At 38.5% G+C, this 14,760-nt stretch overlaps 1 protein-coding gene across 1 annotated transcript; it reads right to left on the reverse strand.

Annotated features, from left to right (window-relative positions):
- Positions 1–5,166: 5,166 nt before the first annotated feature.
- JR316_0005138 (uncharacterized protein) lies at positions 5,167–5,600 on the reverse strand (the record flags this gene model as incomplete). Its single annotated transcript, XM_047890902.1, has 2 exons — positions 5,167–5,384; positions 5,552–5,600. 2 exons carry the CDS (start codon positions 5,598–5,600, stop codon positions 5,167–5,169), a joined length of 267 nt encoding a protein of 88 aa, XP_047750663.1.
- Between the last annotated feature and the right edge of the window lie 9,160 nt (positions 5,601–14,760).

The following is a 14,760-nucleotide window of genomic DNA, read 5'->3' on the forward strand; positions in this document are numbered from 1 at the left end:
TGGAGACATTATCTTGAAGGAACCCAACATTTCTTTGAGATTTGGACAGACCACAAAAACTTAGAATACTTTATGGTTGCCCAAAAGCTTAGCAGAAGGCAAGCCAGATGGTCACTCTTCCTGTCCAGATTTGATTTTACTCTTCATCATAGGCCTGGTAAAAGATCTCTTAAGCCAGATGCTTTGTCTAGGAGACCAGATCATAAAAAGGGGGAGAATGATAACCAAAATGTAGTTCTCCTCAAACCTTCCTACTTTAAAATCCAGGCTCTCAAGCAGGGTCATGCTACCATTACTGGTGCAGAAAATGATCTTCTTAAAAAGATTAGAGAAGCTAAGGAGATGGATGAAAAGGTGGTCAAAGCAGTTCAGGAGCTTAAGAAATCTTCTACCAAGAAGATTGAAGGACAGGAATGGTCAGAAAAACAAGGCCTTATTCTCTACAGGGGGAAGGTGTATGTTCCCAAGGACAAAGATCTTAGAAGAAAGATTGTAGAACTGCACCATGATGCCTTCATTGCTGGACATTCAGGGAAATGGAAGACAATTGAGGTAGTCTCTAGGAATTATTGGTGGCCAGGAATGTCACATTTTATTGCAGCCTATACCAGAGGTTGTAATAGATGCAACAGAACCAAAACCTTTCCAGCCAAACCTCTTGGCCTTTTAATTCCTACTGAGATTCTCTCTGATGTCTGGCAATGCATCTCTGTGGACTTTATTATGGAGTTACCAGAATGTCAAGGGTATAATGCCATTATGGTGGTTGTGGATAGACTTAGTAAAATGATCCACATTATCCCTACTACAGATGAAATCACTTCTGAAGGGACAGCCAGACTATACAGAGATTATGTCTGGAAACACCATGGCTTACCTATTAAAATTCTGTGTGATAGAGGTACACAGTTTGTCTCAAGGTTTATGAAAGAACTCAACTCAATACTTGGTATCTAGACAGCCTCATTTACAGCCTACCATCCCCAAACTGATGGTCAGACTGAAAGAGTTAACCAAGAAATTGAGCAGTATCTTAGACTCTTTATAAACCATAGACAAGATGATTGGGTTGAATGGTTAGCTCTAGCTGAATTCTCTTATAACAATAGAGTTCAGGCTTCAACCAGACAGACACCATTTATGCTCAATAATGGCAGACATCCCAGAATGGGCACTGAACTCCTTAAAGATAGTAAAATGGACACTGAGGATACCTTTGTGAAAAATATGGAAAAAGCTAGAAAAGAAGCAAAGTCTGCACTTAGAAAAGCTACTAATGATATGGCTAAATTCTATAATAGACACAGAGGTACTCCAACTCAGTACAAAGTTGGGGATTTGGTATGGTTGGATGGCAAGGACCTCAAAACTAATAAGCCCTCCAAGAAATTGGATGATAAAAGATATGGGCCTTACAAAATTACCAAAGTTATTAGCCCTAATGCCTATGAGCTTAAGCTGCCATCTACCATGAAAATCCATCCAGTGTTTAATGTGGTTAAACTTTTACCTTATCACCCAGATATTGTAGGAAGAAAGCCTCCTTCTAGACCACCTCCTGTCATTCAAGGAGAAAATCCTGAGTGGGAAGTTGAATTTATCAAGGACAGCAGACTTTTTAGAAACAAACTTCAATATTTGGTCAAGTGGAAGAACTATCCTAATGAAGAATGCACTTGGGAGCCTGCAGAGCATTTGAAAAATGCTTCTAAGGCTATCAAAAACTTCCATGCCAAACACCCTTCAGCACCTAGAAGGATTTCTGCTGTGACCTTTGATAGACTTTCTTTCACTCCTATTATTAACTTTACTGAACCTCCTCCTCTTCTTAAACCCTCTAAACTAACCCATCCATGTGCACATTGTGGAAAATGTGCCTTAGAGAGGGTGTGATGTCAGGGTTTTTCCAGTTTCCCCTCTTTATTTTCACAGAATTATCTTATCCTTTCATTATCTTATCAATTATCTAATTAGATAGTTTATTTCTTTCATCACAGCCTTCTTGCTCTACTTTTTTCTAGTAAATTCTATATAATTCCTAGTCTTACTCATCCTTTTTCTATATGATGTTATTTTTATTCTTTAACCTTCCTTTATGATGTAATGTAGAGAATATTCTAGAATAGCTGTAGAGTATAAATACTGGACTTGTAGGTAGCTGTAGCTTCAGCTTCAATCTCTTAGGATATCCACTATCATTGGTGTGATCTCTTAGAATCATTGAGTCGACACTGAGTGGAACTATGAAATCCATGACTGCGAGCTACTTTCAATTATGCGCTCACTCTCAGATTGGCAGCAATACCTCCATGGCTGCGACACACCCGTGGAGATTCATAGTGACCATAAAAATCTTCAGTACTTCATGACCGCGCAAAAGCTAAACTGTCGACAAGCCCGTTGGTCCCTTGAATTAGCTGAGTTCAACTTTGTTTTAATCCACAAACCAGGCTCATTAATGGTTTGTGCAGATGCCCTGTCCCAAAAGCCAGATTACAATAAAGATAGAAAGAACAATGTCAACATTACACTCATCAAGCCAGAACACATCTGGCGCACATCAGGCCTTGATCTTGCTAACAACAAACTGCTGACTGAGATCACTGTCAGGGCAACACTATAATTAGTGTGACAAGGCCATCAACAAAGATCAAACAAGAGAGAGAGAGAGCAGAGGAAGAGTAAGAGAGCAGAGAGAAAATAAGAGAGTGAGAGAGACTCAATGATTCCAAGAGATCACATCAATGATAGTGGATATCCTAAGAGATTGAAGCTGAAGCTACAGCTACCTACAAGTCCAGTATTTATACTCTACAGCTATTTTAGAATAAAAGTGACATCATAGGATAAGTAAGACTAGGAATCATATAGAATTTACTAGAAAAAAGTGGAGCAAGAAGACTGTGATGAAAGAAATAAACTATCTAATCAGATAATTGATAAGATAATGAAAGGATAAGATAATTCTGTGAAGATAAAGAGGAGAAACTAGAAAAACCCTGACAATTGCAAGCTGCAAAAAGCCCTTAGAGCTTGCCTGGACAAAATACCGTAACCTGCACAGCTGGACTTTTGATAATGGTATTCTGTGCTATTTCAATAGGGTCTTTGTGCTCAATTGTGGCAATTTCCGTGAGCATATTCTCCATTCCAACCATGGTTCCCCTACTGCTGGTCACCCAGGTTGCTCAAAAACTATTGAGCTTGTACAGCAAGACTTTTGGTGGCCTTTCTTTTCCAAAGATGCCAAGGCCTATGTTGATAGCTGCCTAACTTGTCAGCAATGCAAGCCTATCCGTCAACAACCCTATGGTCTGCTGACTCCAAATAAAATCCCAACTGTACTCTGGAAAATCATTTCTGTTGACATGATTGTAGACCTGCCGCAGTCAAAAGGCTTTGATTCAATCCTCGTTGTTGTTGACCGGCTCTCCAAGATGGTGAAAATCATGCCCTGCCGGAAGACTCTTACCTCTAACAGTCTGGCACAACTGTTCCGGGACAACATCTGGAAGAATTTTGGCTTGCCTGCCACATCATCTCCAATAGAGGCTCAGTATTTATTTCTAATTTCATGCATGCACTAAACTCCCTCCTTGGTGTATTAGAAAACTTTTTAACCACCTTCCAACCACAGATTAACAGCCAAACAGAGTGCATGAACTATAAAATCAAGGAATACCTCAGGATCCCCGGCACAAGATGCAACCATGTTGTGAGTCTGATTCTAGGGTGCTCCATGCTAATGAATTTGCTTCCAGGTTGGCGGATCTGTGCAAGGATGCTGTGACTGCCCTTGCACTCGCCGCCAACGCCATGAAGCATGGCTATGACTACAACCACAAAGAGGCTCCATGGTTTAACCCCGGCAACAACGTACTGCTTGATGCCGCGGATATTAAGACAACACGTCCCATCAAGAAATTCAATTCTTGCCATTACGGGCCTTTCAAGATTGTTGAGAGTGTTGGTTTACAGTCTTACAAGCTCAAACTTCCACCTTCCTGGCGCATCCACAACGTCTTCCATGTTTCAAAGCTTTCTTTCTTTTGCCCACCTGCCTTCCCCTCTCAGATAAACAACAACCCTGCTACTTCCACTCCACTGGCGCCTACCAAACCTGCCTTCGCTCAAGTGCTTGACCATTGCTCTTTGCGCAATAATACTCAATTCTTGGTACTCTTCGAGGATTCCCACCCGGACAATTCTATTTGGGACACTCCGCCTAATATTCACAACCCCAACAATATCATTTCTACCTACTTGACTGCCAACAATGTTTCCCTGTAACGACACACATATCTTTGTAACTAGTCCTTGTTTTGTATTTTCTCCTTTGCCTGCGGTAGTTTTTTTCCCCACTGGGGTTTTGATGCACCCGTGTACAGATTTTCTAGCTGTATTTTCCCCTTTGCACCTCCTGAGGGAGGTGTTTTTTAAGGAGGGGGTGATGTCAGACACCTGACCTTGTACACACTTGTCACGTATCTATGTGTAGAGTAGTACGTGCCCGGCGCCTTTTATTTCTCAGTCTCTACCTGGTCAATCACTCACATCCGTTGTTTTGCCTGCTGTTCCTTCATCACTGAGTCCTCTCCTGACACTTTTTCATTATCTTTTGATTAGATATAAGCCTGATTGTTAGATAAGATATTTGCATATCTATATATATTATCTATGTAGTCATTCCTAATATTATGCCATCACATCATGCTATCACATCATGCTATCAGATCAGTAACACCATGGCTAATTTATATGCTTTGCTAGCACTGGTTAAGGCACTTTTTGGGGCATTATTGGGCTGTTTTTCTTGGTTTTTTTTTGTAGTCCTATAGTTTTAAAGTGTTTGAATTTGAATCTGCAATCAGAATTTGAATAACTTTACTTGTTATTGCACAATTAACTGTATAATGTTTTAGCAAAAAAGTGCACCTTGAATAGCATACTCCAGGGGTTAGTCTGGCCACTTTTAATCATGCCATTATTTTTTATTTATAATAGACGGAGTGCATGCCAAGTTTTAGCTCAATTGGAGCAGTGGAACCTATTGAACTAGCATATGCATCCTACTTCTCCTCCTACCCCTTGTATGAATATATTACTGATCATATAAATTTAGGCCCAACTAGAAAGATCTTGGAGAAATTCCAAGATTAAAGGGTTCTACTCTTCCTCCTCTTCAAATGTTATGGTTGGAGTGGCCGCAGGTGTAAGGTTGACGCACACTGTCCCTGGTTCTTCAAAGCTGAGCGCAATAGCAAGCGTGTTGTTATTGTGGACATTAAAAGTGACTTTGGTGTCTCTGTGGTTTCTATCAGCCGCGATATTGAGTGTGAGGCCCTTGCAATTGATTGCAAGGGTGAGTTGAAGAGTTTTGGTGTCTACAAAAAATTAAGAAAAATATATACTGTAATCTTTGAAACTGACCTGGCTGTTCCATCTTATCCTCAGATATTCATTTTATATATGTTGCTACAGGACAAGCTGACAAGCTTGCGCATTGTCATGGGTTTGGTGGTAGTAGTAATGGTTGAAAAAAAGCACGCACCACCATTGTTGACAACTGCAGCGCGCTTTTCCACGTCTTTTTTGGTCATTATTATCAACGATGAGCTTGATATTAACAAATTTTGAACAGATTAATGTATTTATTACATGTATATATAAAGAAATATAATGCTTACCGTGATTGGAACTTTATTTGGGCGATCATATGTTATATTTAACACACACGCCGGGCCAAGACATACGGCCTCCATGTCAACCAGTTATATAATGGCCAGTCAACCGGACTTGTTGTAAACATACAAAAATTTTTACTTGAATTTGCAGGGTAGAACAAATAATTGTTTGGATATTTTAAAGCTAATAAAAATATTGCTTGACATTGTAAAGCAGGCCCTGAAAATTGGGTGGATTTGTAAGACTAAAAATTTATTGTATTGGATTACATTGCATTGTAATCTACTATCTGTTTAGTTGATGTGAAAATTCAAACATTGTTGGTTTGAAATGGTTTTCCACATGAAAAAAGACATCACAGGCAACATTGTACAATACAAAGCATGTTTTGTCACACAAGGCTTTTTGCAGGTGCTGGGTATTGACTACTATGACATGTTTGCATCCATGTCGTGTCTTGCTTCAATCCAGGCAGTACTTGCTATTACTGCCGTCAGCAACTACAAAATCCAACAGATCAACATAAAAGATGCTTATCTAAATGGTGTCCTCAAACCCAACAAGGTCATTTACATATGACAAGCACCTGGTTACACTGCATAACCTCATCATCCTCTATCCCAGTCTACCATCTTTAAAAAGTGTTATGCAGCCTCAAACAGGTGGGTTGGCATTGGTACAAATGACTTGTCAAGATAATAGTCAAGCACCTTGGCTTCTCAAGGTGCGCAGTTGATCAGGCAGTGTTTGTAAGGAAGGAAGGGTGGGGTGCCTAGTCATTGTGTTGGTGCATATTAATGATTGCACAATTGTGGCAATGCAGGCTGAGCTCATAGCTAAGTTCAAAGTTTTAATTAGTAAGTACATTGATATTATGGATATAGGTAAGTAATATTCACTGGCTCTTGGGCATTGAAATCATCTGCAATCATGCTGCATATCACATCTTTCTCTCCCAGTGCTCCTACATTGACTTAATTATCCATTGTTATGATCTTTAAGACTTCAAACACATTTTGCTGCCTATAAATCCAAATGCACAGCTTATATTAGCTTAATCTCTCACCATCACTACTCAGTTTGCAAAAATGTGCAATATCCCATATCACAAAGCTGTTGGATTGTTAATGTATGCATTGCTTGGTACACGTCTCAACATCATGTATGCTGTCCAGACCATTTTGCATTTCTTAACAAATGCTGGCCAGGCTTATTGGAAAGCCATTAAGCAAATTTTTTTCTACTTAAACGGTATAAAGGATTTCTGGCTATCATACAACAAACAGCAGAGGAAATTTAGCAGGGTATGTGGATGCGGATAGGAGCATGGCTAAGGATTGGCATGCTATTGGTGAGTACACTTTTATTTTTTCATGGTGGCACAATCTCCTGGTTGGTAAAGCAAAAGGAGATTATATCTCTTTTGACAACTGAATTTGAGTACATTGCAATTACTCATATAGCAAAGAAAGGCTTTTGGCTGTAATTACTTTTCAAGGACCTCTTCCCATCAGATCTCAACACTACAGTTCTATTTTCTGACAACCAATCTGCTATTACACTTATAAAAGATTACCAGTACCACACTTGCACAAAACACATTAATATTTGGTTTCATTTTATTTGCTAGATTGTTGAAAATGGCTTAATTTGACTTATTTATTGTCCGATCAATGACATGATTGCCAACACACTCACAAAAGCACTTCTTTTCCCAAAAAACAAGCATTTTGTGGCTGAGCTTGGGCTTGTATCCATTTGAGGGGGAGTGTAAGATATTCAATAAGCAAATGCATCAAGTGCACTTGGCGCACAATAACCCTGCCTAGGGCATTTACAAAGTGTCACAAGTATGCACATTTGTTATCTGTAATATAGTTTTTTATTCTGCTCATTTTTTGGCACTTTTATCACTATCCCTTTTTTATTCCTTTGCAATTCTACTGCATTTACTCCGTATTATATACTTGCTATTATCTATGTATAGTAGTTAATGCATGCATATAAAATGTATGCCTTTATCTCCTTCAAAACCTCAGTTGTTCTACATGAATAATGACTGAGGTAAGATTTTTTTTACTTATTGTTCACTTTTTTACTTACATATTTGTATCAGCTTGTTACTAGTTTTTTTACATCATTGGCTATGGTTACTGTTTAACCTTGCATTCCTATATCAACAATTTGCCTTTCAAATATTTGAGGATTTTTGAAGAATCCTTGGAGGGCATATGTAGCAATTTGAACAGATTGTGACTATTTTATTTTATTGTTTCTTTAGTTTTTAACTCATTCTAGACATGACACTTTGATTACTTTATCTTTGTCATTATCATTTTCCTCTTACACTTTTCCACCTTAATATGTATCTACATCACTATGACCTTAAATTCCAAGTATTACTCCAGTACTCCAAAGTGTTTAGTATATATAAGTAGCTGTAAAAGTGTACCTAGGAGAGACAACTTGAAATACAAACCCAAACATTTACGCTGTCTGGTTATCCACTTCCCTCTTACCTCTTATAATCATATCTTATCCCATGTGGCTGTACTTAGATTAATAAGCGTATCTGTATAAATTAGTCTGATTACTGTCATACTTCAACAACACATCAGTAGAGACATCTGAGAGCAGTGTAACAAAAAAATGACAAGTCTGCATCTTTACTAATGCAAATGCATCAGTTCTTCAAGAATAGATCCTTGTAGTGGTTTTTTGAGACCAAATGGATTACTGTGTCTGCATGTTTGCTGGACATCTGCTGGACAAACTCACATGACTACCTTGTCACATTGCATTTCAATATACATTGTGCGTGCTCTTGCGTGCTTTGTATATATACTCAATAATCCTAAAAACAACCCAATTCTAAACTACCTAATCCCAACCCTAGACTACCTAATCTAACTAACTAATTAATCCAACCCTAAAAAATAAAACAAACTGCTAAAATATGGAAAGCACTGGAGTGGTAAGATTGAAACTAATAATAATTCCATTACTGCAGTGGTATAAGTTATGTAGACAATTTTACCACTTCAGTAGTACAAATCATATATACTGTTCTAGCACTTGAGTAATATAAGATACATTCAAAATGTTACTACTCCAGTGGTGTAGAAATTATAAAAGTAGTAACAATTACTATTCTTAGCATTGTATTTCTTCTATCTGACATACTACTATAATCACTGCAGTAGTAGAATACAATAAGTCAATTTTAGCACTAAAGTGGTAAACTCCAATATATTAATTTTACCACTTTAGTACTGAGATTAACTTGCTATATTCTACCACTGAAGTGATCATATTTACATGCTATACTTGATTACTGGAGTGATCAAATTTACATATCGGATTTGACCACTTCAGTGGTGAACCGGTAAAATCTAACATGTCAATTTTACTACCACGGTGGTCACATGGGTCACGTGCTGTCCGCCAGACACTCCATCCGGCAGATATTATGATTATCTAGTAAACTCGCTAGCCAGTCACGTCTAAGCCACTCACGTCTAAGCCACTCTTCCTGATTTCAAATTGTTTGCCTCTTGTTGTGGCATTGTTTTGACTGCAAACATCAGGTGGACGTTGAATTTGAGAGTGGCTCAGACTGACTGGGCTAAACAAAGACCATTTGACAGAACCCCCCCAGCGTGATGCTGACTTAGAAATATTTTGCATTGCGTCCTCAATGGACACTTCACCACCACAAAAAAAAAGTTCCCTCAGAGCACTATTCTAATAGCTTAGTTTGTCTCAAAAATGCAATTAGGATAGGTCATGAAAAAAAAAATTTTTTAGAAAAAATAGAAAATCATGTACTATAGGCTATCTACTTGACTCAGAAGACAAGTTTGAAGGATTTTGTTGGATAGGTAGCTGTGAAAATGACAGTGATTGTGTAAAATTGTTGGGTAGGTGTGGTGTAAGACTGGAAGTTGATTGAAAAGCATTGGGTCCCGGGCCTGATAGTGGAGAAATAAAAGATTGGAGATTGTAGATGCCAGCTCCATAATTTATTGGAAACAAATGATGGCTTAGGGTGCTGTACAACTGAGGGTAGTATTCATGCCAGTAAGGATAATTCATTGGATGAGGACTTGAAATGACATGGGGATAAGGTGAACTCGATGGCATGGGTACTAATGCAGGCAGCCTGACAGGTGTGGGAATCAACGTGATATTGTGACTCTGTTGATTGCCAGGGCATTTTGGTGTTCTCTCTTGAATACTCACTGCCTCTGCTATACTCACCGCAGCTTGCTTTTGAGGTCCCTTTTTGTCTTTTGGTTTGAGACCCATGGATTTGAATGGAAGACCTTTGATAAAGACAAGAAGTTTGTCACCATAAGGCCCAAACCAACCCCATCCTCCTCCAATTGCACACTCCAAACTGACTAGATTGTTAATAGGCTGCGCAACTAAAGATAACCACTCAATAGCATTGTCACTAAGAAATCTTGAAGGCCCAAAAATTGCATCATCAAAGTTGCATGTCCAAATACAAGTGCACCATTTATTGAGACTGCTGACAGTATCAGGGTTGACAGCCTCATAGACTACAGGTTTTTTATGTGGCGTAGATTTGGAAGTGGCGGAACAGGTGTGATTCAGCAGTTTGGGACAGCAGATGTCACAACATAGAACCGTGGGCACTGTTTAGTTCATAGTAAGTTTTTCTGCTAATCCAAAAGAACACGTTTACTCGGTATCTCATTTTTATAGATCTGTGTAAGTACATATTGGCAACATGTTGTTGTCTGTACCAGACTGTGTGCCCCTTTGTCAATACATCCAATGTCAACTGGTACAACAATGTTTGGTGCAATGTTGTCTGTCTGTCCGCCATACGCTCCACGTAAAACACCTCTTTTGACGGCATATTCTTTATTGTCAGACTTGGTGTAATTAGGTGACTGTTGTATGCTTTTTTTCTGTGATTTTGATGTAGAAACCTCACGTTCATCCTTGTCTAGGTCCATTTTGTATACTGACTTTTCAACCAGCAAAACTGTAAGGCCAGTACGGCCAGCGAGGGGTCCCTACCACTTATTTGATTCAACTTGGGCACTTGCCCTGCACACCTGTTTATATGGTGCCCATCTTTTTTAGATGCAAAATATATATCATTATAGGCCAAGCTATATCATAAATCTGTATCATAGCTGCCCAAATCTGTATCATAGCTACCCAAAGTTTGTATCATAGCCACCCAAATCTGTATCATAGCTGCCCAAAGCTTGTATCATTGATTTTAAAGCTATATCATTAATTTCCGGAGCTGCATCATTAATTGTCCAAGAGTTACATCATTCTTTTTTAAATTACTTAATGGCTGCATCATTCTTTCTAGATTACTTAATGAAATGATCTTGATGTCATTGATCTGATTAGAATTAGGCTTTGGACCATCATTGATGGACATGACATCATGCTCAATTAGGGTCCTGGGCTTTTCCCTTTGCCTCGGCTCCTGGCTCTATAAATAGTGCTCATTCTATGCTACTTTTGGGCATTGCTGGCAATGGATTGGGCGCTTTTGGGGGCATTTCTGGACCGTTTCCCTTGGTTTTTTTTGGTAGACCTATAGTTTTAAAGTGTTCCAATTTGAATCTGAAATTAAAATTGCAATATCTTTACCCATTCTTCTACAATTAAGCGTACAATGTTTTGGCCAAAAAGTGCACCTTGAATAGCACCCTCTAGGGGTTGGTATTCACCCTTTTGACCATTTCATTATTTTTTATTTATGTTAGGCGGAGTGCATGCCAGGTTTCAGCTTAATTGGAGCAGTGAAACCTATTAAACTGGAATGTGCACCCTACCCCTCCTCCTACCCCTTGTATAAATGCCTTCCTGACCAGATAAATTTAGGCCCAGCTAGGTTTGGTTAGGCAAATACTATATCAATTTTTAGAGTCCTTAATCTCAATTAAATTCCAAGATTGAAGGGTACCATTCTCTATTCCCTCCAGAAATTATATATTTTATTACAGGATAGAATGGACATCTCCAGTACACATAAGTATGTAAACCTGTCCTACACAGTACCAAAAACGCAATACATACCTTTGAAACATTCTAGATAAAGAAGAACACCTTGGTTATGAGGTCAACAAAAAGACATTAGGTTTCCACCCTAATATGAGCATATCACCGCTTATACTTCACCAAAATCCTCATATTATACATCTACTGATAGCTATTACGGTCCTCTACATATTATATTCAGTGTGCTAAACAGCCAGAGCACCTCACAAAATGGTACAAGAAGAATAAGCAAAATTGTCTAAAAATAGCGAAAAGACAAAATATGATGGGCAGGATAACACCCAAAAAATACAAGAATAATACGGTTGTGTAGCCCCAAATGACACCTATCTGTGGTATATAGAATCATGGAAATCCGATGAGTATGAGCTGAGATATGTCAAAATGTATCTCGGAGAAAGACCAAAGAGGTGACCACAAACAAAGCATAAATAAAGGCCAATATCCATCCGGGTCTCTGATGGATTCTTCAACACCTTTCTTTCCATATCTCAACAACCACTGGTCCGATGCACAACATCCTTAATGTTATGGAAAGCTACATTTTGGGGCTATACTATCCTGCTTTTATATTTTCTGATCATGATCATTTATATATGGTAAATGCAAAAATACTGTGCATTTTGATGAAGAATGGTATTCCCTCTGCAGCATCTCATCTCATGGACGGATCTTTTTGCACCTGGAGAATGATAGTTAGGGGACAACTATAGGTATCTGTAGACATCAAGAATATGATTTACAAAGAAGTATTTGTAGAGATATGGCCTAATCAATAACCTACCATATCTGTCCTCATACCCCCCCTTGAATCAGTATGTTCCCTTGCTGCAGAGGGTTTTTAAGGGTAAATTTTGGACTCTATGTACTATTATTAGTAGATCTACATGTTTTGTAATGGTCTGAGAGCCCATCCTATGGTATAATAAAATACACAAGTTCTGGAGGGAGTGGGGGGTAGTACCCTTAAATCTTAGAATTGTACCAAGATTTTGGGCTCTAAAAATTGGTATGATAGACACCTACCCAGCCCTGGTTGGGCCTGAATTTATCTGATCAGGAAGGCATTTGTACAAGGGGTAGGAGGAGGGGTAGGGTGCACATCCTAGTTCAATAGGTTCCACTGCTCCAATTAAGCTAAAACTTGGCATGTACTCTGTCTAACATAAATAAAAAATAATGAAATGGTCAAAAGGGTGAATACCTACCCCTGGAGGGTGCTATTCAAGGTGCGCTTTTTGGCCAAAACATTGCACGCTTAATTGCACAATAATGAGTAAAGATATTGCAATTCTGATTTTAGATTTGGATTGGGACACTTTAAAACTATAGGTCTACCAAAAAAACCAAGGGAAACGGTCCAGAAATGCCCCCAAAAGCACCCAATCCATTGCCAGCAATGCACAAAAGTAGCATAGGATGAGCTCTATTTATAGAGCTAGGGGCCGAGGCAAAGGGAAAAGCCCAGGACCCTAATTGAGCATGATGTCATGTCCATCAATGATGGTCCAAAGCCTAATTCTAATCAGATCAATGACATCAAGATCATTTCATTAAGTAATCTAGAAAGAATGATGCAGCCATTAAGTAATTTAAAAAAGAATGATGTAGCTCTTGGACAATTAATGATGCAGCTCCGGAAATTAATGATATAGCTTTAAAATCAATGATATAAGCTTTGGGCAGCTATGATACAGATTTGGGTGGCTATGATACAAACTTTGGGTAGCTATGATACAGATTTGGGCAGCTATGATACAGATTTATGATATAGCTTGGCCTATAATGATATATATTTTGCATCTAAAAAAGATGGGCACCATATAAACAGGTGTGCAGGGCAAGTGCCCAAGTTATATTAAATAAAGTGGTAGATACTAGTGGGCCAGCTTCTTGTGCTGCTTGGCCAGCGCATTGAACAAATGAGGATACAGTTGCCATCAGCTTTCATTGAACAACAATATCAATATCAGGTATGTTGCATCCCTATTTTTATAATCATATTAGAAAAATCATTGGAATATAGAATATGCAAGCACGTACTATTCTAGCAGCATCTGTACAAATAAGAATACAAATGCTCCCAGCTTTGAACAACTCCATGAGCAAATCACAACATTCTTGTGAAAGTGCTGCGTTATACAGACGGACAAGACCCTGTTGTTGCAATGCCATTGGTAAGAGACCATCCAAATAGTCAATCATGTCAAACCCTATTGATAAACTATCTGCATACACAAAGGCTTTTGGAATTTGGTTGGCCTGTTGACAGCCTTTTTTGGGAATAAGAAAATTGAGATTGCTATAGGTATACATTGAGTTTTTTAGTGCTTGAACAACAAGCAACACATTTGGGTAATTATTTCTGAGATTAAGATAGTTAATATGGTGTGGATTAAACTAAAGTTTGGATATTACATCTTTTCATACATACTCGGAAAGAGTGGCTGACATTGCAACAAATAGAGTGCGTTTAGGGAGAAGTGCACGAAGAGTTCCCAGAGTTCCATACTGTTTGCGAAATCCAAAACCCCAATGCAAGACAATGTATGCTTCATCAATGACCACCGACAAGATTCGCCTCCCAAATTCTGACTTCCATATAATATTTTTGATAAACCTTTTTGAAAGCAGCATTTTGGGTGAGATGATAATAATCTCCCATCATCCAACCATAATATCCTTATTGATATGCTTTAGAATAGTCAAAATAGTGTTAAATTTAATTGGAAACTCACATTCATGACACTTTTAGTGCAGCCACCATTCTTTGCACTGTTTATTGCAATCAATTCCAGACCAAACTCATTTTAAAATGTTTTGGCCTAGAGTCAGAAGTAAGTAAAAATGCACAGAATATATTAAACATAGCACAACATACCTGCTCTTCCTAGAGAGCAATTAACAGTGATACCATTATTGTTACTCTTCCTTTCATTTTCTTGTGTGCATGGGGTCCCGCCGCAATAGCAGTCTTTTCCAAGCCAGTTCCAGCATGAATAAAAACATTTTTACATT

This window comes from Psilocybe cubensis, chromosome 4 (assembly GCF_017499595.1).
Source record: "Psilocybe cubensis strain MGC-MH-2018 chromosome 4, whole genome shotgun sequence".
NCBI classification, from domain to species: domain Eukaryota; kingdom Fungi; phylum Basidiomycota; class Agaricomycetes; order Agaricales; family Agrocybaceae; genus Psilocybe; species Psilocybe cubensis.